At 42.6% G+C, this 26,902-nt stretch overlaps 1 protein-coding gene across 1 annotated transcript in view; it reads right to left on the bottom strand.

Annotated features, from left to right (window-relative positions):
* The window catches only part of Trpc5 (transient receptor potential cation channel subfamily C member 5), a 122,564-nt gene that overhangs the window by 8,253 nt on the left and 87,409 nt on the right, over nucleotides 1-26,902 (bottom strand). Inside the window, exon 6 of the mRNA XM_032890452.1 lies at nucleotides 16,360-16,555. Coding sequence (XP_032746343.1) covers nucleotides 16,360-16,555 — 196 coding nt within the window. The remainder of the gene's footprint in view (nucleotides 1-16,359; nucleotides 16,556-26,902) is intronic.

Genomic DNA, 26,902 nt, shown 5'->3' with positions numbered 1-26,902 from the left:
GAGAGAGAGAGAGAGAGAGCGCTTTAATAGACAGTGTGTTCACGTGTGTGAGCACAAGGAATAATGATGCTATGGCTCCTTCAGACATGAGGAGATTCAGTGTCTTACATACGTTGCTTAGACACTGTGGTATCTGAAAATCATCTGTTTTCTGTTTCTTTATATTTGTAACCCCAATGGGAGTTCAGCTTTTTCTTTGTATGTATTTTATTTTTATGTGCTTGCTTTTTTAAAAATTTATTTACTTTTTAAAAGTTTGTTTAAAACAAAATGCTTCTTTGTACCCCAGGCTGGCCTCAAATCCCTGATCCAGAACTCTCAGCCTCCTGGGTCTCCTTATGTGTTTGAAAATAGAAGCATCTATGTCCTTTCAGAAGCAATTTGCTTAATGAAAAATATAAAAAGAGGCCGAGAATTTGAAAAAAGAGCAAGGAGGATTATATCAGAGAGTTTAGTGGGGGAAAGGGAGGGGAGAAATGATGTAATTATATGATAATCTCAAAATTAAATAGAAACTGTAAAATGTAATTTGCTACAGGTCTGGGGAGAAATGAATTTGCTTTTGGCAAAGTATGCAAACATGCAATGGGCCAAGTTAGAAGCCACAGTCATCTCTGGAGTTTAGGAGGCTTTCTGATGTTCCAAATTTTAGCTCGCTCGCTTATAAGCATTTTGAAAAAAACAAAGATCACAGAAGCACCTCCTGTCACTACCATTCCATTCCCTTGGGGCTCGGACAAACTCATGTCGAGAATTGCCAGAAAAGTTGGGAAATAGCAAAGCTGTGGCAAATAATCTTTCCACTGGTTTCCCCCTCATCTATTTATTATAAACCAATTTATATATGTCTACCTAGTCAGTTTTCGAGTCCTGTATTGAGCAAGTAATATGTGCCAGGAAAGCTGCTAGGGGTTGTTGGATAGCCCCTGCATCCTAAACGCCAGCAAATAATAGAGCATATGGTATGAGCCACTGGTTGATTAAAAGGTATCTGTATCCTGATGATTGTGTGGACTATGTGAGCAGTATAACCTGGCCAATAGATGCTGGTTCCATTTCCAACTTGCTATAAATTGAATTGCAGGTCTGTACATGTGGTTTTTGTCAACACGCTTATTTAAGCCTTCCCTAATAGAGGATGGCGATTTTTGTTGATCAGCACAGGACTAGTGTCTGCTGGTGACGCCAATGCTTTCTTTTTGCCTTACCTTCTCAGACTCTAGTCTAACTTTGGAACATATGGATGCTGACTTGTGAAAATCAGGCACACAACCACAAACAGTGGTCCATCCCCTTCCAACTTTCCAAAACTTTTAGAACTTTCATGCTACCAGGGTGTGTGTTAGCATTTTTTCTAAGCCCCGCCCCGCAGTTACCTGGCAACAGCCAGGTATGCCTGGCTCACTATAAAAGGGGCTGCTTGCCCCACCTCGTTCTCTAGCTCTTGCCTTCCGGCCCCTGCTGTGTCCTCCCATTCCCCTCCCCCTTCTCTTCTCATGCTCTTGGCCAACCTCTCCTCCTCTTCCTCTTCCCCTCCCTCCTCCTCCTTCCCCTCCCCCCTCTTCCCCTCCTCCTTTCCCTCCCCCCTTCTCCTCCACCTTCTCTCCCCCCTCCTCCCCTTTCTCTGCCCCTCTTGACTTTTCTCCCCATTCTCTGAATAAACTATTCTATACTATACCGTTGTGTGGCTGGTCTCTCAGGGGTAAGGGATGCCTCAACATGAGCCCACTGAAGCACCCCCATCCCCCATACCTCACCACATCTCCATAGAACATATCTTCCCTCTTTAGCTTTTTATAAACACATCAATGTGCACGCAGCGACACTTAACTTCATTGGTGTGTTCTAATCCATGTGTGTGCCCTGCTTTGTCTTTGAGATCATGGTCTCCTGCAGAGCAGGCCAGAGTCTCTATTGGCTTTAGCTCCTTTTGCTGCGTGGACCTATAACTCTAATGGTAGAACACACACTCTAAGGTTGCTGACTTCTTCAGAGTATAAGCACATGGAGTTGGTGGAATGATCATATCTGTTTATTTTCACATTTCTCAACAAATGCAAGCTCAAGGTTATTATTCTTTCAAACTATGGGGCCAATTTCTTACGAGTTCTTGACAGTCTTATGCATTCCCTCAGATCTCCTGCCAGCAGCCATCTTGCTTAGCAAATTGGACAACTTTCTAAGATAATGTAGAGGAGGCAAAACAACACAACCCCAGGGAGAGCAGAGCTAATAATAACCCTTAAAGAGAAAGGCTGTCCTCAGGAATCGTTGGCCCTAGGGACAACTCGTCAGAAGGATATTTTGGCAGCCTTTACACTAATTATCCATTGCTTCCTTTATTTGACATAGGACTAGTTCTGCTTCCCTGTGATGGAAAGCGACACAAATTACCATGACACACACACCCTAAACAGAAGTGAGAATATTCATTTTCTCTGCCCTCTCAAGGGATGCCAATCTCACTTAGAATGCCTTTTTCTCTAGGTAGAATTGGGGGTTTATGTCTTAAGTATTTGTGTTCATCAGAATTACATGGGGCAAATGTTAAAAATGCAGATTTGTGGAGTTTATCAAATGTATATATTGCATCATACAGGGTAAAAATGTAATTTTAAAGATATTATAATTTTAACTCTCTTCTATCTATACCTCTTTCTTTCTTTCCTTCCCTCCCTCCATCCCTCCCTCCCTCCCTCCCTCCCTCCCTCCCTCCTGCTTTCTTTCTTTCTGAGATGGAATTGCTGTAACTCAGGCTGACTGGGAACATAATATGTAGACCCGGCTGGTTTTTCCTGTCTCAATCTCTTGTCCTAGGTTTACCGGGTTCAGCCCTGTACAAGGATTCCATTTTGTTTCAGTTCATCAAAAAAAAAAAAAAAAAAAAAACAAATAAAACTAGAATGTTCAAAAATATGGTGCTCGGTGTCTCGCAAGCCCAGATTCCACCCTTTAACTTGCCACATGTGTACAGTAGTCTAGGGATGGTTGGTTTTCTGTTCCTCAATGCTCAGCCAAACTGTTCTGTTTGAGGTTTCCAGGTAGTTAGAATGAACTGTTCATTCTGAAGACAGTCGGGAATTACTTTGAATGCTTAGTTGACATTAACAGAAGTGCCTGTGCCCAGCTGCAAAGCATCAGAGCGCTTTCTAGCTTGAACTCACTCAGTATCCACTCATTGCCCACATCTTTTGCAGTCTAGCACTGATGTCCTTGTGGTTGTGACAACAGAGGTGTAATGGTCTAAGAAGCTGCCATTGTCTGCCTGGACCCCATGACAACTGGTGAACATGATCCCCAGCTATGCTCACTGGGTTGTTTTGAGAGAGACTGTCTCAATACATAACTCAGGATGGCCTTGAGTCCACTGTCCTTCTCAATATACCCCCCCCCTTAGTGCTGGGGTTACAGTTGTGGGCCATTATGCCCAGAAGTGAGATTTTTAAAAGCAAATCTATTCTTTGATATATTCACATATATATGTAATATGCTCTGGTGACACTCATCTTTCCATCCCTCTTGTCCTCTTCCTACCTGGTGAGGGCTGCCCCTCCCCTCCCCAGGATATTTGTATACATTTTGCTCCATGCCTGCCAGCTATTTCATTTTTTTGCTGTAAAATGTCTGTCAGTAGAAACATGACTTGACTCAGAGCAAGGGCATGCTGGTCACATGTCCCGTTATGTTCGTTATGAGCGTTTTTAAGAAATTTCACAAAGCTTTATATAGGACCCATCAAATTAAAGGGCACAATGAATTGTTATGTCTAAAATGGCTTGAGTCAGAGCTGACCACAGTACTTCCTGTACCTGCATATGAGATCACTGTTCTTTTTTTTCCTTTATAAGCTGACAGAGAAAGATGTTCAGGGCGGTAGCCTCAGATGATTCTGAGCTACATCCTGATTGATTAATATTAGGGTGTGTGTTCAATAAACCATCCCTGTCTGACTGAGATCTATGTTTGTATGGTTTGTAGGTGACTCATGGACCCTCAACATACCTCCCACCAGGTTGTCATCCCAGTTGCATGTTTTTTTTTCCTTGTGAGCAACTGGATTTAAGTAGTGCGACTTATGGGTAAATGGGTGTAAAGGTACCCATCCATACTGAAGACAGTAGCGTCTACCTAACTGCCTCTCACGTGCAGTTGTGTTAAGGAATGAGTGAATGAATAAACTTTTCATGTGAAACTTGAGACACGAACTCTGGCATGTCTCAACATATACGAGAACCTTGTTTATCTGTAACATGCAGATAACATAGCCAAAGATATATGTAAGCGTGCTTCACACAGTGTACGGTACTGTATCAGGTAAGTATATATATATATATATATATATATACATATACATATACATACATATAATTTATGTATTATTGATGCCACAGATTAAAATCAGGGAAAACCTACAAGTGAGGCAGATTTTCTTTCAATTAAACAATTCATTGATCTCCATGCATGAAATATTTGCAAGGAATATAAATCTGGCTATCTATTTTGTAAAACATGATTGACAAATTATAAATCAGAGATTTCTCAAAGCTTCTTTCTATTATTTCATAAAATGTATTTACTAAGGACCTACTATATGTCCCATTTTCCTAGGCAACAGTGGGATATGAAGAAAACAAGTGACGGCCCCTAATCAGGAAGCTTTCTTAGGTCTTTGAAGGTTGAAAAGATGCATATTATGGAATCAGCCACGTAACTGGAAAATTGGCTATTTACTTTTGTATATCCCACAAGCTAAGAATATTTGTCTTACATTTTTAATATTATCAAAATCAAAGGAATAGTATTTTGCCCGTTAACATTTATAGAAATGTCAGTGTCCATAAACAAAACACTATCAGCACATAGCCATGCCCATTCGTTTTTATATTATGTTTGGCTATTTTTGCATTGTGACAGAAGAATTGAGTAGTTGAGACAGAACTTATGGCCCACAAAGCCTAAAACATTTGCTAACTGGCCCTTTACAAGAAAGGTTGCGGCAGTGGTTAATATTGTCACTTTGATAGGACATAGAGTCACTGAGGAAGTGACTAGACTAGGTTAATTAAGATGAGAAGACCCAACTCAATATAGGAGGCACCACTCTTTGGGCTGGGGTCAGAAACGAAAGGCAAAAGTGAGCTGAGTACCAGTATTCAGGGCTCTCTGTTTCCTGGCTGCAAATATAATGTGATCAGCTACTTTAAGTTCCTGTCTCCACGATGGATCCCAAATAAATACTTCCTTCAATTACTTTTACCGGGTATTTTGTTCAAAGGAATGCAACAAGTAGACAAGAGGATAATAGGATGAGTTTTTGTCAGCTTTATCCAAATTGCTTCGTGCTTCAAAATATTCTCTATGTATTTGAACATCGTTCATTTATTCATGCTTCAAGTATATTTAAGTTCTTTTGTATTTATTTTTATGTGTATTTGGATGTTTTGCCTGCCATGTATGTCTGTGCACCATGAGAATGCCTGGTGCCTGTGGAGTTGTGAAGAGGGCATCGTTTCCTCTGAGACTGGAGTTACAGATGGTTGTGAGCTGCCATGCAGGTGCTGGGAACTGAGCCCAGGTACTTTGGAGGAGCAGTCATTGTCTGCTAAGTCATCTCTCCAGCCCTCAAACACATTTAAAAATAAGAACCTACATATCCTTCAGGCTGTTGCCTGTCCGTGGAGTGTGTTCCCTTAACTGGGCTGCCTTGTGTGGTCTCTGTGGGAGAGGATGCACCTAGCCCTACAGAGACTTAATGTATCAGGTTCGGCGGATACCCAGAGAAGAAGGGACTGTGGGAAGTGGGGACTGGGAAGGGAGAAGTGATTGGAATGTAAAGTGGATAAGTAATATATTTTAGAAAAGAGTCTACAGTATTCTAGAAGATGAGTTCTAGTTAAAATGGAGACCCTCCGCTCTAAAATATATCTGCATCAATTAGGTTGCCTGCGTGACATGTACAAATGAGGTATTATGAGCATTCATCTCCTAGAGAGTCCAAGGTGATCCTCTTTACAGAGAGGTCATGGAGATCGGGTGGGGTTAGTGGAGAGATTTGTAATCCCATTATTTCACTTGTTCTATAATGATTGTTGATTCTAGGCACTGTTGGAGATAATTGTTGGAGAGATGGCCACTTCTCCGGAGGCCCTGAGTTCAATTCCCAACAACCACAATCATTTCACAACCATCTGTAACGGGATCTGATGCCCTCTTCAGGTGTGTCTCAAGGCAGTGACAGTGTACTCACATACATTGAATAAATTAAACTTTTTAATAAAAAAATTGTTGATTCTTTATTGAGGGGATAAGTCTAAAATGCTTTCTTTTCTTCCATTCTGCAAGATTTCTGGTGTGCCACAATTATTAGGAGGGACTTTGCGATATATATGTTTCTCATCAAGACTTTGTTATCCAGGGGAAAGTGGGGAGGAGAGCAGAGGAGAACAGAATTGTGTGAAGCAGACAAAAGCATAAAGGAAACAGAGAAGGCTGGGCATGTAGGAGAGAGAGGGGAGGGAAGATGGGAAGGAGGGAAGGAGGAAGAGGGAGGGAGGAAGGGGGAGGAGGAAAGGAGAAAGAGGGAGGTAGGAAGGGGGGAGGGGAGAGGAGGGGGGGAGGGAGGGAGGAGAGAGAGAGAGAGAGAGAGAGAGAGAGAGAGAGAGAGAGAGAGAGAGAGACTTGTTATATTCTTATTTTACCCTGATATTTTCTTGAGTCCTTGAAAACAGCAGATTTATCTTGTGCCGGTTGATGTCCCTGGGAGGTCTGCTCTTTTCTGTGCAGGCCGGGGAGGGAGGAGGTTGTAAGCTGGGGAGAGGGAATGGGATCTTCGGTCCAGAGGGACTTGAGGGAACTGGGTGGAGTGGAGGGAGGGGAAGCTTCCATTAGGATGCATTGTATGAGAGAAGAATAAATAAAAAGAAACGTAAAACAGCAGGTTTACTTTAACAACTGAGATGATATAAATTGGCTATTCTATCTCAAGTAAAAGGCAGACAAGGTACCTGACACTACTCTAGATATTTTGGTTTGCGAGTCGTCAATGCTCAGAGCCCATTTTATCTCTGATGATCACAGGGAGAGAAAGGCTTTCTTAGTGTTAGCTTAGAATACACATTGAATGTTTTCTGAGTGTTTTAAATTCTGTGTGTCTGCTCAAAGAAGCCAGAAGAGGGCATCATATTCCCTGGAACTGAAGTCCAAGGCATTTGCGAGCTGTCTGACTTCTTTGCTAGGAACCCATTTCCACTCTTCTGCAAAGGCAGCAGGACCCCTAAGTGCTGAGTCATGGCCCCAATACCATATTTAGTTATCCATTTCTAAGCAGAAGCTGGATTCGTGGTTACTCACTTGTAACCTGAGAACAGGGAGGCACTGGTAAAAGCCTGTCTGTAGGAGCAACACAGTGAGTTCTTGTCTCAAAAATTGAAACAAACAAACAAACACAAAAAGCAAGCACCCACCCCCCAAATCTCAATCCAATCAAATGAAAGAATATGTGTATCATTGGCTGTTCCAATCAAAGATGCATAGTATTTAAAACGAGGGCTCTGAGACTAGGGTAGAAGAGGCACACACCTTTGTAAGGACCTCGGGGTCATGGACACTTGAATTGTCTACAAATGTAGTTTGTAATTTATGAAGAAATCATCCTGAGACCAATCTTCAGGGAGATTCAGTTTTCAACAAGGAGCGATTGTTTTCCACCCTGAACCTCAGCCTGGAACTCTTTTGACATGCGCACTAGTAGCTGTTGATATATGGAGGCTGCTATATCTTTGACTTGGGAACTGCTGCTACCTACCTCTGAGCCTTTGCAAAACCACAGTGATGGTGATATTGCCTATGTTTCTGATCACTTTTTTTGCTTGTGCCCCTCCCCCCCCCCACCTTCCCCCCGGCCACACATAGAGAGAGGCATTAGGGCTAACTGGCAGAATCAGTTCTGTTTCTCTTAGATCGACTCAAGCCAGAATTTCTATGACAACTACCTATGTTTCTGATGGACACCCAGGAGAGGCAGATACAGAGAAGCAGCTCAGGTATCTAGCCTGTTAGGTTGCCTTTTAAGAGCAGGAAAGAAAATAAAGAATGTATTCTTTCCATTTCTCCTTGCCCCTCTGTCAGACACTAAAACACTTGGCACTCAGCAAGAAGCAGCACAGGCTACAACTACACTTGGAAAACAGAGTTGGGAGCTCAGCAGAACCCAGTTACCACAGGCTGTGAGAATTTCAAGGTGAATCTCTCTGGTCCCCAGCAGATAGATACACACCCTCCAAAGGCTTGCTAACACAAAATCAGAAGGCTGGGAGCAATAGAGCCAAGAAAATGCAGTTCCTAAGGTAGACCACCAGGGGGCGAGCCAAACCAGGCCCAGGCAGAGAGGAGCAGTCTGAGCAGTGAGCAGTCGCTGCTAGCTGTACAGCTTTGCCAAGCGTGCCTCAGTCTCCAGTTCTGGAGCAGGGTGCTGGACAGTTCGTTTACTAGTCTGGGTATGATTTCAAGAGTCACTGTGGGCATACAAGATCTGTTTGGGAAATAAAAAGGCAGAGGACCTAGGTGTCCCAAGGCATGATGAGTTCCTGTCTGTCATGCTCAGTACAGAGGCAGGCTTGTTTATTCTGTAGTTGTAGGCTGTTTTGTTGTTGTTGTTTGAGACAGGGTCTCTTATGTAACCTTGGTTGGCAGGGAACTTACTAGGTTGATCAGGCTGACCTTGAACTCACCAAGATCTGCCTACCTCTGCCTCCTGAGGGCTCAGATTAAAGGCACGGAGAGGCTCAGTCACTACGAGCATTTCTTGTTCTTGCAGAGGGCCCAGTTTCTATGCCTGGGAGGTAACAACTCTCAGTAACTCTAATAAGTTCTTTTCTGGCCTCTGAAGGTACCAGGTATGCACATACTGCAACAGACATGCATGCCGGCAAGACCCATACACATAAAAATACCCCAAATCTTAAAAAAAAAAAGATGTGCCTTGATATGAAGATTTGTGTCTCTTTTTATTATATCTTGTGATACCGTGTTCAGTTGATATCCCCAGGAGGTCTGCTCTTTTATGGAGGGAAATGGAGGAGGAGTGGATCTGGGGGAGAGGAGATGAGGCACTGGGAGGAGTGGAAACTGAGGTCAGGATATATTGTTTGAGAGAAGAATAAAAGTAAGGAAGTAAGTAAAAAAAAAACAAACAAACAAATACAAGACGGAAAAAGATAATAAAAGATGTGAACCAGCTACCCACTTGTCTGACAGAATGAAGGACAGAGTTGAGGGGAAAGTGTGTGTTTGATGTCTGCAGAGCATTTAAGAAAGAGAGAGAGAGAGAGAGAGAGAGAGAGAGAGAGAGAGAGAGAGAGAGAGAGCGATAAGGTAGGTGCCCGAGCAGAAGGACTTAAAAAGATGACAGTTTGCAGAAACAAGACAGTCTCCCCGCAGGATCCCTTTGGTTAGAAGCTCAGAGACAGTCAGTGAGTCAGCCAATCAAAGGGAGGGAGGAGTGAGGTTGGATAGAAGCTGGGTTTCTTGTGTGCATCACGGCCTTTGAATTAGACTAGGAGTCAAAAGGAGGAGATATGATATTGTTGTTACTATGAATTGGGAGACCTTCCTGAGAATTTGTCCTTGGCTAATATCAAAACAGAGACTGAAGACAAGAAATAACAAATGCTGGTCCGGGTGGGAGGGGACACTGAATTCCCATACACTACTGCTGGGAATGAAATTTAGCACAGTCATTATGGAGACAAAATAGAGGCTCCTCAACAAAAGAGAAACAGAATTCATAACATCCAACTGTCTCCCTTCTGGACATACACACAAAAGAAATGGAAATCAGCATAGCAAAGGGCTATCTGCATCCAGATGTTTAATGTGGCATTATTACAATAGGTAAAATACAGAATTGACCTAGGTGCCTATCAACAACACATGAATGGGTAAAGCAAACGCAGAGACTATGCACAGTGGAGTAGTATCCCGCCATTGAGAAAATGAAATCCTTCTGTTTTGCAACAAAATGGATGGCAATGTAGGGCATTATGTTAGGTGAAATAAGGTCGATTCCGAAATACAAGTAGAACATATTTTCTTCCACAAGCGCAGGCTTTTTAAAAAGGTTGGCCCAAATGCAGAACAGTGATTGCTAGAGTCAGAAGGAAGGGAAGTTAGACACATGGAGGCTGGACTTCTGTAGTGCTTGCTGTACATATGTAATGAAATAGTGCACTAAAAACTAACTGATGTGTATGACTTAAGCATGCTAATCAGAAAGGAAGCAGCGCATGCCTCCTTACACACGTCACTTCAGTCTCTTTGCCTCAGCTTCCCCATTTATAAAATGAAATTACTAGTCCTACCTCACAAAGTGGGTGTGATGGTTTAATGAGACAATATACTGAATATATTTGTATAATGCGTAGCTCATAATGAATGGTCATCATTAGTAATGATTCTAGTGATAAGAGAAAATCATCGGTTCAGTGTCTGGCAATGGATAAACAAATACCAGTTATTCTGATTCCTTTGCAAGGGCCCAGAGTGAGGATGTATGGAACCAGACAAAGCAGGCTCACTTCCTGTGTTAGTGTTAAACCGACAGGATCCAGAGCTCTGAGGGAGCTCCTAGGTACATCCCTTCTCCGGCGTGTGCCAGCGCCTTCTTTATTGGGACAAAAAGAACTCCATTCATGTTTGAAAGGTTTCCCAAGGAGGCAGGGATGACAGAAAGGAGTAAAGGCACCTCCAGCCTCCACAGCCTCCAGCAAACACCGGGGCTCTCTTTAGCTGCTCTACAAACTATTTCCTTGCCAGAGGTAAGAGCTCAACCCTGCAGTCACTTTTCTGTCTTTTTCCAAATTCGAGCCATACTTCAAAGTCAGACTGATGTATATCTTCTAAATATACCTCACAACAACGCGGTCAAATGATACTGGTTGGAGCACAACTGAGTGAATAGGTATCACTCAAGTCGTTCAAACTTGGAGGCACGATAGGAGCACTGGCTATACAGGGACAAAGATGAGGAGCATGGACACTGAGGCGACTGAGCGTTTAGCAGTAGTAGGGAGCACCTCTTGTCCCAGTGTTTGAAGGGTAACATGAAGATGCACTGGTAACACAGCCTAGGGTCTGGGGCTCCCTCACAAGACCTAGCTGGATGATAAGGCAAACTGGCCTAATCCACACTACATGGCTGCCCCGGTTACTATCCCTGCTAGTCTGACCATTGTTGGGCCTATGCTCTTGGTAAACTCTGATAGCTAATACACTCATGAGGATTGGGCCGTTGTTCCTTTTCTCTTGGCAGACTTTCCACTCTGGATTCTACTTCAAGCTCCCTGATAGCCTGGGCTGTATTTTCCCCCTTGTGTCATTATGTACCTTTTACAGAACTGACTGACCAGAAGAAGTTAGTTCCTGATGGAACTGGATTACTAACAGGTATTCACACATTCCACACTACCAAGGGAAGGGGATGCTTTCTACGTTTTGATGGTTAGGTGTGTCTGATTTCTCCTTTATGAAATGTGGCAGTCCCTGATCAGTTTGCTCAGGGTGCTTTGGCAGCATAGAAAAACAGAAGCCAAGGTGAGCAAAAGTGAGTATCAGGATTGCTTGAGGGCCTCCCAAAGGGAAGAGCCATCTAGTGACATCTGAAATGGCCCTGTCACAACTTCATGCAATTTCTAATGCTCTTGAAATGAACAAGTTTTTCACCAGGAAAAGGACTTTGCTATTGCTTAGATTCATTTCAGCTCTCAGAGGTTGAACTGTGCAGTGGGACTGAAGGCTGGAGGGCTTTGTACTATCTTCCGAGTTCTTAAGAAACAACTCTTCAGGAATTGAGTCAGGCCCAGGATTTTTCCGGGAAGAAGTCAGGCCAGATAGTAGGGCTTTTGTCCCCTGATGACGACAATAAAAGCTTTTATCACTGGAAATGGTTAGGCTGGAGGAGATTGAATAGTTTGAGCTGTGATACAACTAGGTAAAGAATGGCATTGTGCTATGGTTCTATTTTTAAAAGATGTGTGTGTGTGTGTGTGTGTGTGTGTGCGTGTGGCGTGCGTGCGTGCGTATATGTGATGTGTGTGTATACCACGTATGTGCCTGGCGCCTATGGTAGTCAGAAGAGGCCATTGGATTTTCTGGAACTGGAATTACAGGCAGTTATGAGCCACTGTGTGGGTGCTGGGACTGGAACTGGGGTCCTAGGCAAGAGCAGTTGTACTTTTAACCACTGAGCCATTTCTCCAGCCCATACACTACAGTTCTTGTAGAGCACATGCATTTCAAGTAAGGGGCAACGTGACAGTGTGGTGGGGCCAGACTGAACCAATGACTAGCATATAGTGAACAAAGACTATAGAAATAAGGAAGAAACCGAAATAATCACATCCTTGACATGAGTTCTGGGCCATGGCCACTCGAATGGTCCAGAAATATAGTTTGTTACTTAAAAAGAGAACACCATGAGCCCAATCTTCAGGAAGGCCCAGTTTTTAACAAGGAGCAATTCTTTCTGAATCTCAGCCCAGAACTCTTTGAAATACAAATATAACCATTTTTTTTTTAATCTCCAGAATGTCCGGTGGTAATTGTTATTTTTTATGGAGGCTGCTGGTATCTTTGACTTGGGAACCGCTGCCCAGATCTGAGCCTTTGCAAAACCATAACAATGATGACATTTTCAGTTCTTCTAATCTCTTTTTCTCATTGGTATCCCTTCTGACTGTTCCTCGGGCACATTTCCCTCATGGAACCTCCTTTGCTTGGCTAGTCTCAGGAAGAGTCCGCACCCATACATTTAAACTGTCAGAGATGGCGGGCTAACAGTTCAGATCACATTTGTTTCAGACCTGGGAACAAGGGATGAAATACATGGATAGCATTGCAAAAAACTGACTCTGAACACTGGCATTTTACGGTAACTTTGTGTATGTTTTCTCATTTGTACATCTTTTTCTTGTTTAGGTCCAACTGCTCGTTAATGCAGACCATCTCACTAGCATCTTTAAATCCTTCACAGAACACCGATAAAGAGCTCAACTCTTTCTGGGATAGTGCTTAGCTGCTGCTCTTAACCTTTGAACTAGGATAAACACTGGATAATTTCCCAGTGAGAGTTGCTGATGACCGAATTCCTACCCAGGCTGAAGTAGCCTGTGATACCCTTTGAAAGGGGAGATGAGTCTCTCGTGCTTTCTCTTTCTGATGTCTTTCCTCCATAGCAGAGGCCTTCTTCTAAAGGGGACACTTCTGAAGTTAGAGATGTTACAAATGGAATGGACTCTACTTTCTACTTCTTTACAACTTATGAAAACTTGGGTATTTGTGCAGCTGGGTTGCCCAGTATCAGCATCCTACTGGATTCATTTTCAAATGGTTTAAGTGTACAACCAGGAAATTCCCGAGTAGAGGGTAAGATTCAGAATGGTTAACTCTGGCTCAAGATGTGTGAGATGGTATAGGTCTCACTCAGGCCATCTACTCAGGCTCTTATGGAAGGGAATCAAGGTATTTTCTTTGAGTGCAGAAGTAGGTGGCATTAAAATCAAACCTGCTGCCACCAGGTAGTGACAAAAAAGTTAGAGATAATGATTCCCATTCCTTCTAGAAAATCTCATGCAGCTCAGTGAGGCACACTGAAACCCTACATTAGATGACAAGAAAAATTCCACCTTTTTTTTTTTCTGTCACTAGGAATAATCAACTGCCGGATACTTAGGGAGACCACTAGAAATACCTTAGCAGGTAGAAAAAGAAACTGTTTGTATTCCATGTGTGTTCTCTCCCCTTCTGGAAACAGACTGGGTGTGAGCATAAATCATAAATCATCTTAAAGGTCTTTGTCTATTTGGATTTGAATGGAAGAGAGAAAGGGAAGAAGAGGGGAGAGATGTGGGGGAGAGCCATGATACTGAGCTCTACTGTGCTATTCTGTTTCAAGATAACAGTGGAATAGAATTTCAGAGCTAGAAATGGCCTTGCTGTCCTACCCTGATCTGTAGAGACAGACTCACAGAGCTGGCAACCATATTAGTCACCATCAGTCCAACTCCCTCACTTTTTGCATGAAGAAACAGAGGCTCAAGAAGGGCAAAGAAGTTACTCCATGATGAAAGTCAGTCCCAGGATTAGAAGTCCTTGGTTTGTAACTTCTTCTACTATATTGCCATTCACTTCATAGTCAGTCACTTAAACATCTATTGACCTAAAGTACCCCAGTAGACAATTTTACATACTTAAAAAAATCACCAGTGGCAGAAAATTTTCAAATTTCCCTTTCTATCACTGCAAGAAAGTAGAGGAGAAAAATAAAATTATGAGGATTTACTTCAGTTAATGGTTCCAGTCATTAATTTCTTTCTTTTTCTCTTTAAAAAAGATTTACTTATTTTATGTATATGAGTTTACTCTAGCTGTCTTCAGACACACCAGAAGAGGGCATCAGATCCCATTGCTGATAGTTTTGAACCACCATGTGGTTGCTGGGAATTGAACTCAGGACCTGTGGAAGAACAGTCAGTGCTCTTAACTGCTGAGCCATCTTTCCAACCCCTAGCCAATGGTTTCTTGATCTTGTTACTCTAAGTCTGTGGCAGAACAGCACAGCATAGGAGCACAACAGCCAGGGAATAAAGAGAAAGAGAAAGGGGATAGGATCCCATAATGCTTTTCAATGATATGCTCCACAATGGCTTAATTTCCCATTCAGTCCTACCTACTAAAGCTTTCATTCCCTTCCATTAGTATCATGGGCTGGAAACCAAGGGTCTAACATGTTGGCCTTGTGGGGATATTTTAGATCTAAGCTATAGTGTCCCTGTGCTAATAATATATTTCATTGTCATTTATAGGTAGAAAGCACTATCAAAATCAAATTCTCTTACTGTAACATATATCCATTATTGTTTGGTTCTGTCCGTAGTGGAAATGAATAAGAGATGTTTATTATTTCCTACAATATTTGAGAAATGTGAACAGTCTTTGTGAAAGCATATCTATCACATAGACATATATGTATATATAGCCAATAATTTAAGCTCATATAAGCTAAGTGACTCCTCATAAAAAACAATACTAGAGAAATAGCATATAGGAAGGAAGAAAAGACTTAGGTTTTATCATTGTTTGCCTTCTGCTTGGTAGCATCAGACCGATCCATATGTAGAGGCACTCGAAAGCAACTAAATGTCCAAATTCAGAGATATTCAACTGAACTAGTCCTCATTTAACCAAACTCAGTTGTTAATATTCTTTCTAGAAATGATAAACTGAATTTATGAGAAAATAAGTCAAAACTGAGTATTTGCATTGGAGGTGGGGGGACGACAGACAGACAGACACACACACAGAAGGAGAGAGGGGAGAGGGGAGGGGGGAGAGGGGAGAGGGGAGGGGGGAGAGGGGGAGGGGGAGGGGGAGAGAGAGAGAGAGACAGAGAGACAGAGAGAGAAGAGAGACAGAGAGACAGAGACACAGAGCGGTGCCACAACTACTCCGGAATCCTTTCTAGTCTGGGGTAACAAGCACTAATAATTGAAATAATAATATGATGGACAAAAAAATCAGCGATGTAAAATGCAAAATTTCATGATATATGTCTGTAACCCCAGTACTCCAGAGGCTGAAGTAAGATGATTGGTAATTTGAGGCCAGTCTGGGCTACACAATGATACTGGTCTAAAACTAATGAGCTCAATCTAAGATTTAATGGTAGAGTAAGTTACTCATCGCTGCTTCATCAAAAGGATATTCCATCTTATAAACTGAGCATTTTAATATACATCTGTAATTCCAGGTACCGAGCTGTGGAGACAGGAGGACCAGCAGTTCAGGGTCGTCCACTGCTACACAATGAGCTTTTGGCTAACTTTGGATTCTATGAGACATTGTATCAAAGACAAAATAGCCCCTCTCTTTCTCTGAAGGTCATGTTTGCAACAGAATTCCAAACGTAGGGAGCAAGATGTTTGCATTGTTTTTCTCAGAGAAGCAGTAAACTTTATTTATCCTGAACACGAGTGAGAGGCCAAATTGAGTAGCAAACTGTGTATATATCCCCGGAGCTTTCCTTACTGAGGCAGGAAAATGGCTGCAAATATTTTTTAAATGTTCTCAACTAATAGCAAGAAAGTCATCAAATAGAATAACCTAAACTAGATTACTGGCATTCTGTACCCTAAGACTGCAAACGGAATTGCTTTGCAAAGAAATCAGTTGAACAACTGACTAATGCATATTCAGTAATGTAGTCACTGAGGCAAGCATGCTGTTTCACAGGGCTTGCAATGGGCTCCATATCACTGGGGCTTCTCCAGAGACCCACGGAAGCCCCATTGTAAAGCAGTTACTCACGGCAATGAGCTGGTAGGAGTTGTTCATCATGGCAATGAGCATGTTCAGTAGCACTACCAGGGAGATGACGTTGTATGTCCCAAACATAGTAGCTCCCACAAACTCGGTGAATTCATGCCGGGCCTTCACATTGGTAACATAGAGATTTAAAAGGCCAAAGACAGACCAGAAGAGTGACTGAAGGGTTTCAAAGAGCCTAAGAGATACAAGAAGCAAGTTAGTTTTCTAAGAAAATGCGAAGAGAACAAACATGGTGGTAAAAGGGCAGTCAGATTGGGATACAGTAGATGGGCATGCTCATGTATAGGTATATTTTGGTCTCTTCCTTAACATAACAAGGATAGCCAAGTCATTGCATTTGGACTCTTTGTACTTCTTCCTGGAATATTATCTCTCCTCTCTCAGCATACTGGTGACCTAAAATGCTCAGAACTTGTTTCATGACCTATTTCCTCTGTCAAACCCTCTTTCCCACCTTCAGACCATGTTATCCATTACCTTTCTAATTATTATTATTTCCAGTGTAGGGAAATATGGAGGGGGCCTGGGTGGGGCGGGAAGGGGAGTGTTTGGGGAGAGGGAACACCCTTATAGAAGAAGGGGAGGGAGATGGGATAGGGGGCTTATGTCCTGGAAACCGGGAAAGGGACTAACATTTGAAATGTAAATAAAAAATATCTGATAAAAAAATAATTATTCGGGGTCAATAAATGCAGACATCAGAACATGGAGCTTTACACATTGAAGCAGGGCTGGAGAAATGTCTCCAGCTTAAGACTACCCGCTGTTCTTCTAGAGGACCCAAGTTCAGTGTCTAGGACTGTGTCACCACTGTCTATAACTCCCGTTCCTTGGAATGTGTCTCTTCTGGCCTCTATAGGCGCTTACACTCATATGCGCATCCTGACATAAAGACAAACACACACACACACACACACACACACACACACACACACACACACACACATGCAAGTTATTAAAGTTCTTTAAAAAGTCCTATGGAGCTTGGGCTGTGCTGCACCATGTTGAAACCTCAGCTGATATTTGCTTCCCCTCACTCACCGAGTAAGCATGAGGGCAAGTTGCCGTTCCTCTCTACCTTTGTTTTGGTCCAGGGCATGGAATATAGGGGCCCACCTATATGACCCCTGTCACTGGGTTGTACCTGAACCCCTGTCACTGGGTTGTACCCCAGACCAAAGTTGTTAGTTTGTGATTCTCGTAGGGCTCCGATACTACTCAGGTAACTGGAAGAGCACGATGAATCTTAAAATAATAAGTTATATGTTTTAATGATATATATATATATGTGTGTGTGTGTGTGTGTGTGTGTGTTAAGAATTATTAAGAACTCACTCTATATGCATGCTTTACATATTCTTTTTAAAAGTAAAATTGACAAGATCTCCTAGCTTGCCTCGAACTCACTGTGCGGGCTAGACTGGCCTCAAACTCACTGTGCGGGCTAGACTGGCCTCAAACTCACTGTGCGGGCTAGACTGGTCTCAAACTCAATGAGATTTGCCTGCCTCAGCTTCTTGATTGCTGGAACTAAAGGCCTATACCACCATGCCCTGGCATGTTTTATTTATGCTTTTATGAATGCATTATTATCATGACTCATAAAACTTTACTGTGAAGAGTAGCAACGTTTCCATTGTAATAGGCACCATTAATCTATAAAGTGATGCAGCATTGCCAAGAAACGGGGAAAACAGGTGACGGGGACCCTAGAGACACAGCCAAGAGATGCTTTTTAGATGATAACTGGAGGATCCCAAAAATCTGCGGAGGAAATAGTGACTCTTTCATAAATGAGGAACCAATAAATCAAAGAAAAGTTCTATTCCTATTGATGATGTTACATGCAGAGATTGGTTGGCTCAAGGACACTGAGCTAGTTAAGTGCTGAGCCAGAACTCCAGGGCAGGTCTGTGTGACCTTGCCAAGTCATTACATCAGTCTCTATGAGATGGCTTCACAAATTATTGCTTCCTGTTTTAGCCTCCATACCCAAACATAGAACTTTGCAGAAGTCTGCCTACAGCAAGACAGGGCAGTCGGCTTTTGATGGCATGTCAGGCATTTCCCGAGCAAGAAAAATTGCAGAACACAGGAAAGCCTACTCTAATGAATGAATATACTTTTTGAGTTCGCTCAAAAATTACTGTCCTTCATTTGCAAGGTAGAGTCTGGAGTACCAGGGCTTCAGTGTTGTCCTCAACCACATAGTGATTTGGAGGCCAGCCTGGCCTACAATGAGACTCTGCCTCAAATTGGAAAAAGAAAAGCTATCCTCACGCCCTTTTCTTTTAGCACTGCTGGAGACAGAGCCAGGACCAGTGATGTAAGTCTTTTAACAATGAACGCTACCCCTAGCCCAAGAATTTGCTTTCTTAAGAAAGAAAAGAAACTTATCTCTTTGGATTGCTTTAGTTTCTCTGCAATGTACATATAATTATTACACAAATTCGTGGTTCTATGTGATGACCAAATCATGTTAATGGCCATCTTTACTGCCTCTAGCATCTGTCATTTCTTTGTGGCGAAACGTTAACCAGTGTGGAATGTATACTGTCCTTATCTAGAGTTATCCTACTGAGGACAAGACCAGGGCCTTTTGCTCCTATCTTAGTACAACGCCTTTCCCATTGGCCAAGCTTTCCCATCCCCCACTCCAACTCTTCCTCACCTTTGATAGGTGCCAGTCAGTTCTAGCACTAGACTTCTAAAAGCTTACTTTTATCCCCATTTCAAAGCTCATATTTTGTTTGATGCAAGTAAATGCTAAGTGACGAGGCATTTGAAAATCAACAGTAAAGTGGGAGTCTATAGTTCAGGGGCCAAGGCATGAGAAGCAAAGATTATGACAAATGCTGGGAGTCCAGACCTGTACCACCGTACTGAGCTTATGCGATGCTGAGGATAAAGAACAGGTTTTGTGCATAGTAGGCAAGCACTCTACCAGGGGACCCGCATTCTCAGCGCCTCTTCTGATTGTCCAGGAGATTGGAAGTCAGAGCTAAGCAATACATTGCATCACACAGCTCAGCAGAAGGTTAAACATAGGGAGCTATGAGGTGCAGAAATCTAGTTCTGCTACCAGAATACAGCCAGGGTTTGGACCATATAAAACTCCACAGACCCAGTTATATTCCCATATCCCTAGAACGAGGGCAGATTAGAGCCTTTATGTCTGGTCTGATAATCATGGCTCGCCACATAGGATTTATGAACCTGGAATCAGCTTGGTTAATTGCTGTACACCTAGTTTTCAAATATACAATGGGTTATAATAAGACTGACTACCTCATGGCCAGGGTGGGAGGGTGGGTGCATTTGTTCACATAGACCTGATTTATAAGAGTACTTGGACCTTGGGGCACTCGCATACATTAACTATTTTTTATTACTACTGTTGTTAAGCCCTCTGTCTTTGTGTTCCTATGCTCCTTGTAGTTTTTTTGGGTCTTTATAGATTATTATTCATTTGTGTCTCCAGCACTACATAATTGTGACAATAATACATCTGCTTCTTGTGTTTTAGAATTTTTGTAATGGCCAGTGAGATGGACTGCTCAGCAGGTAAAACTGCTTCTCATCAAACCTGATGCCCTGACCTGATGCCCTGAGTTTGATCCTCAGAACCTACATGGGGAAAGAGAGAAAGGGGAGAGAGAGAGAGAGAGAGAGAGAGAGAGAGAGAGAGAGAGAGAGAGAGGCTACTTCTGTGAGTTGTTCCACCACACACCATGGTACATATGGTACATGCTCGCCCACACATGTACACACATGAATACAATGCATAGAGGAAAAAAATAAAGTTTACACCTTTTGATATAGACCTTTTATGTATGATCTTCATGTGCATCCTTTAAATAGCTGCCCAATTGTCCATTGAGCAAAGACAAAGGCTATCTGACAAAATTGCCAATGCTTTGAGAGTTGAAAATCAATGGCATGCTTCTTAGTTTTCTGATGACACAGGGCTGGGAAGGATAGCTAATACATTGAAATGAAGAATCAAGATTAAGAAAGAAAGTCATCCTCTGACCTCTACACTCAGGCTGGGGCATATATGCCTCCCCCCCCCGCTTAATACAATAAAAACGATTCAAAAACATTTCAACAGCAGACGCAATGGGCTGAAGCTAGCAGATGGACTGTAAGCGAGAACCATGTATATAGCTTTGCTCTTCGGCCAAGTGTCCAAGTGCTGGAGGAGCAATAGGGAAATAAGCCAAGGGGTTTTGCTGAAACAAGGTTTAATGTGATCACTGGAGTGGCAGAGCTGGATAGACAATTTAAGCCACCTATGGGGTACAAATAGAAGCAAATGATCTACAATTAAGAACAGTATTGCTTCTTGCCCATCCATGTTGTAAATGGCTTCCTTGTAGAACCGGTGACTCTAAATAAGGTCAACCAAACTCCCCGATGTTTATTTCCTAGGGAAATGGTATAATATCTATAGGATATGTTACCATGGGGGAAATATCAGAGAGAAGCTCCATACGTTTCTCTTATATTATTTCTTATGGCTGCACACATGTAAATCTATAATTATCTCCAGATTAAAAATGAGAGTTATCTCTGGTCTTCATTGTTTCGATTATTTGATGGGTGTTTTGAATACCTTTAGGTCCTGGGCGGCTGTGTGGTAAGAACAAACCTGATTACAGTGGGAGTCTGAGTTTGGTGGGTTCAGAGACAGATGACTAAGATAGAGGGTTACATTTTATAGAAGACATGCGTTTACAGGGCAACAGAAGAACTCTCCAGCTGAAAGAAGGCAAAACAATGTTTTAGAACCGGTGATACTTCAAGTCTTAAAGGATGCAGAAGAGTTTGCCAAACCGGCTAGGCGCGTGTGATGGCTAATCGTGGTTGTCAACTTGACGCACCTGGAAAGAGGGAACCTCAACTGAAGAATTGCCTCCATCGGATTGGCCTGTGGGCACGTCTGTGAGGATATTTTACTGATTGCTAATTGATGTAGAAGGGTCTAGCTCACTGTGTGCAGTATCATCCCTAGGCAGGTGGGCCTAGGTTGTTTAAGAAAAGTTGTGGAACATGAGTCTGAAGCCAAGGCAGTAAGCAGCAGTTCCCCATGGTTTCTGCTTCAGTGCTTTCCTCCAAGGTCCTGCCTAGAATTCCTGCTGATTTCCCTCAAGGACGGACTGTGACTTGGAGGTGTAAGATGAAATAAAGCTCTCCTTCTCCACGATGCTTTTGGTCAGGGTCATTTATTACATCCACAGAAAGCTAACTTGAACTGTGAGGACAGGCATTCCAGGCAGAGAGTGTACTGCACGTGTAAGTCTTATGTACGAGACCCAGGCAGCTGAGTCAAGAAGCTTCCGTGCCTCTGGGGAGCAGAAAATGGAAGGAAAATGTGGAAAGGCCTGTGGTCAAATTTCCGAGTCCCTGCATGATATAGCAGAGGTTGGGTTTATAGAGAATAGCTTAGCCTGGATAGGCGTGAAGCTGGGGTTCATGAGATGATACTGGGATTTCGATAGAAATTTCCACAGAGTGTGGAGGGAGATTGTTATGAGTGGAGATAGACTGCAGGCAGGGAGCCCAGTTAAAATGCTGTTGCTGTAGTCTTTAGGATTTAAGCCTGAACCTTAACAGTGTTTCTCTCTGTCTCTCTGTTTGTCCATCTCTTTCTCTGTCTCTCTGTCTCTGTCTGTTTCTGTCTCTGTCTCTCTGTCTCTCTGTCTCTCTGTCTCTCTGTCTCTCTCTCTCTCTCTCTCTCTCTTTCTGTGTGTGTGTGTGTGTTTTAGAGCTTTAAAAAGTAGAATTGATGGGTGAGTGGAAACACTGGGTGTTTCGTGAAAAATAGTGTAAGCATGTCAGCTAACTTGTAGGATTCTGGCTGCTGTCATTTAATGAGCTAAGGAATTAAAGGGAAAATCAGTTAGAGTGACTACGGAGATAAGTGATTTTGTTGTGGACATTCTGTGTCTTGAGGAGCATGTGGAATGACTAGGCACGTATTCTCAGAAGGCCTCTGTAAATGAGTGCCGGGATCGCTGAAAACAGATGTAGGATTTACAGGTCAGCATCTTTCCACTCTCACCCTGTCTCCCTCACAAACGATTCTTCCAAGAGCAGTTGAAGGTCGGGCACTCCCGACACAGAATGCAGAGCTCGAATCGACAGTAATCAGTGTTGCTGTGTAGTTAATAACAAGTGTTTGGTGTTCCTGGCAAAGTACACCTCAAGAGGAAAAGAACTTTGCTCACATTTTAAAGCACACTAGCAATGGTCTTCCTTGAGACTCATAAGGAAGGTATGTTTTGGTAAGCAGACACGAAAATTTCTTTATTAGGCATCTACACTTGATCTTAGCCAAAAAAAGACAGAGAAGCGATTTTATTAGGTATCTAAAGAAGCTCACATTCCCTTTTCTGTAAAAAGCTGTCTTTTGGGGTTGGAGATTTAGCTCAGTGATAGAACGCTGCCTAGCAAGCGCCAAAGGCCCTGGGTTGGGTCCCCAGCTCAAAAAAAAAAAAAAAAAAAAAGAAAAGAAAAGAAAAAAAAAACTGTCTTTCTCGGGAGCCTAGCATAACTGTCCTCTGAGAGGCTGCACCTAGCAGCCAATGAAAACAGATGCAGAGACCCACAGGCAAACAGATGGAGCTCAGGGAGTCTTGCTGAAGAGTTGGGGGCAGGATCAAGTCACCCGGAGAGGATAAGGACTACACAGGAAGACCAACAGACTCAACTAACCTGGATCCATGGGAGCTCTCGGAGATTTAGCCACCAACCAGAGTGAGCATGGGCTGGACCTAGGCTCCCCACACATACGTAGCAAATATGTAGCTTGTTCTTTCTATGGGTCCCCAAACAACTGGAGTAGGTGGGGTCCCTGACTCTGTTGCCTGCCTGTGGATCTCGTTCCCCTAACTGGGCTGCCTTGTATGGCCTCAGTGGGAGAGGATGTACTTGGTCCTGCAGTGGCAATGCACCTGGATGGGGTATCATACTCTGACGGAGCTCCCCGTTCTCAGAGGAGAAGGGGAGGGAGAAATAGGGGGATCTGTGTGAGGGAGTACTGCAAGGAGCGGGGCTGATATTGAGATGTAAAGTGAAGAAATACATTAATAAAGACATTAAAAGCTGTTTTTCTGGCTAAGTAGCATGTATTTTAACAGGTATTATTATCAATGCTAAAGTTGAAGTGTTTAAAAGAAAACAAATTTGAATCAGGCCTCTTCTGGAAGAAACCAATCCAAAGACAGAGGGAAAACTGAAGTGACATTACTGCTAAATTAGATCCAACATGACAATGCTTCTTCATACTTGGTACCTCAAGATATAATTTCATGTATGGCAGATGCCCATTCTTGTTGATAGGCTCTGCTAAGCAAACAGCAGGAGCAACATGTCAGTTGGCCATAGGAGTTTTGCATTTTATACACTTTCTTGGCAGATCTCACTTGGGAGGGGAATTGGTAAGGACCCAGCCTCCTAGAAAGCACCTTGCATTCAATTATGTCCCATCCTTTCTACCACTTGTATGTGAATGATGGAGAGTCTTGGTGCAAATGACACTGCAGAATTGCTCTTCGTAATGAAATTAGGTTGACATGTGTCCTGTCTCCAGAATCATGTAGAAGAAGAAAGCAAACTTTCTTGTGGAGAAACACCAGCAAGGTGCTAAGTTACTGTTCTGCCCTCTGGCTTGCCTTAACGGCACCATGCTATTTCTTGGCCAACTCACTCTGGACCTTCAACCTCTCATTTTCCCCATCTGACGTTTCACTCTGATCTCTGGGAGGAGAAATGGGTGATGGTCTGGTGAAGGTGAAGAGAGCATCAGTGGGCAGTGGAATAGGCCAACATTTTTTACTCAAACATGTTCACTGGAAAGATCATTTAAAAAGAGATCGAAGGAAAATGTCTGGAGACAAACATATATGGGAAGACCTCTTTGTTTTCCTGGGATGGAGATTCACAGTGGAGGGCTCTGAGACTTATGTCCATAAAGAACTTTCAGGTTTTGTCCAAACATTTCTGAAACACATCCTACCCCAGACTCTATTTCCATGCCTGTTACCAATACATTGAATGGTGGGATTTATATAACTTATGTGCTTTAGGAACCACAGCTAGAGGCAAGTCCTATGGGGAGGAGGGAAAGCATTGGGTTTTCTAATGAGTACATTTGATCAAGTTAAAATCCCTTTGCCAAACTGGCTATGATGATGAAAACCTGTAATCCTAGCACTTGGGAGGTGGAGACAGGAGACAGGAGACAGGAGACAAGGAATTCAAGGTCGTTCTTGGCTACATAAGATCAAACTCAGCCTGGGATAATATGAGACCTTGTCCCCAAATGATAGCAGCAGTAAACACCCTTTGTCTCTGGCCTTTGGCTGTTGCTCTTGAGATAGAGTGTTGCTATGTAATCTAGGCTGTCCTCAAACTTGTAATCCCTCCTTGTCCTGGGAGCGTCGAGATTCCAGACATAAGCCATCACACTTGACTTGGCTGTGGTTAGGAAAGATTTTTCTAGAATATTGAATCCACTGGAGTGACTTATAGAATTAAGGGAAAAATCAGTGAAAGGGTACAGTAAGATGTCTCAGTGAGTAAAAGTGCTTGTCACCAAGCCCAATGACCTGAGATTGAGCCCCAAAACTTACATAGTGGAAGGAGAGAACCAATATCCAGAATTATCAGTATCATATATGTGATCTCTCTTGTAAGCATGTGCACACACACTCACACACACACACACACACACACACACACACAGAGAGAAAGAGAGAGAGAGAGACAGAGAGAGACAGAGAGAGAGAGAGAGAGAGAGAGAGAGAGAGAGAGAGAGAGAGAGAGAGAGAGAGAGAGAGAGATGCATGTTTAAAAAATCCACAAATTCATTGGAATGTTATTTGGCCATAAAATATTGAAATTCTGACATCTGTAAGAACATGAATGAATGCAAAGGGTATTAATATAAAGTGAAATGATCCAGCCATAAAAAACTGTATGGTATCACCCATATATAGAATGTAAAAGAATTGATATTGTAGAAGGATAGAGTGGAGTGGTAGTTATTGGAGGGTGAGAAGGAGTGGAAAGTGGGAAGAGTGTGAGAGTTTGGCCAACCAAAACAATGTTGCGTTTGGATAGGAGCAAGAAGGTCTGGTGATCTCTTATACCACAGGGACACTGCAGATTAGACTAGCACATTGTACATTTCAAATTGGCTAGAAGAGATTCTGCTTGTTCCATCACAAAGGAATGAGAAATACTTTCCATGATGAGGATGCTAATTATCCAGATTTGACCATTCTACATTGTGTACATATATCAGAAATTCACATTATACTTCCAAGATTTCTATATTTATATGCGAAATGATTTGTTAAAAAATGTAGAGGATAAGTTCTTACTTTAATGACTAAGGATCATGAAGACACGTTGGGTCTACAGAATGGGTGTTGAGATGGACAACAGAAAGGACACTAAACTGTTAAGTCCTAACCTAAGAAAATTGCATGAATCATCCTTCCTTTCTTCCTTTCTCCATCTCTCCCTTCGTTCTTCTCTACCTCCTTCTTTCCCTCCATCTTGATCTTCTTTCTTTTGATTTTGCTCTTTTTAGACAGGGTACCACTGTGCAGCCTAGGTGATTCTCAAACTCATGAACTTCCTGCCTTGACCTCCTGTGTCCTGGTATAATAGTCATGCATAACTACACCAAGTTGCTTGTTTTTCTTTGTTCTATTTTCACTATTATTCTAAAGCTACTCAGGGGATGAAAAAATTCCAAAGAAGCAGGTCTTTACAGTAGGAAGGAAAAGCATAGAAACTACTTCTCTAGAAGTTGTGGCCTACTGGACAAAGAGCTGCCTTCTATCCTCCAAATTGGAGCAGAGACATTTCCAGTCACCTGCCCCTCTAATCCTTAAGCTGGTCCAGTAGGCTGACTGACTGTAATTTTGCCTCAAGCCTGTCTTACTCTGCCCTAGTGTGTGCATTAAGATACTTTTGTCTTCTTTGCTTTGAGCCTGACTGAGAGTAGTCAGGTTAATTTTGTGGCCATGAATTCCTATGAAAAGTCTTGTGATTTCGCATTCGTCATGGCTACCACTCTTTTTGAGTGCTACAAGGAGTGCCGAGAACTACCTTTTTGAAGGAAGAGGGAGACTAGAACAGAAAAGAAGAGACAGGAGGGGGAGAGAGGAGGGAGAGAAGTCGTGGCAGGACAATATGGCGGGTGACGTTAAGATTCCATGCTGTACCTTTACAGGTTGTTACAAATGTTCTTAAGGGATGGATGGTACTGGGCTTTGTATGTTTAGGTGGGCAATTATATCTTATCAGTTGGGTCAAAAAAAAGGAACTACCTTTTTAAAAAATGGAATCACAGCCCTGCTCTCTCTGTCTCCCTGTCTCTGTTAAATCTCTCTCTTTCTCTTCTAATTCTTTCCCTATGTTGAAGGAAGGATTTTTGTCTACACTGGACCCTTTGGGTGGATCTGCAGAGAGCTTTATTCTCCCACAAAGAGATAGTGATGAAGCT

Source organism: Rattus rattus, chromosome X (assembly GCF_011064425.1).
Source record: "Rattus rattus isolate New Zealand chromosome X, Rrattus_CSIRO_v1, whole genome shotgun sequence".
Lineage (NCBI taxonomy): Eukaryota > Metazoa > Chordata > Mammalia > Rodentia > Muridae > Rattus > Rattus rattus.
The sequence above is the reverse complement of the archived record's forward strand: the minus strand, read 5'-3'. Positions and strand labels throughout refer to the sequence as shown.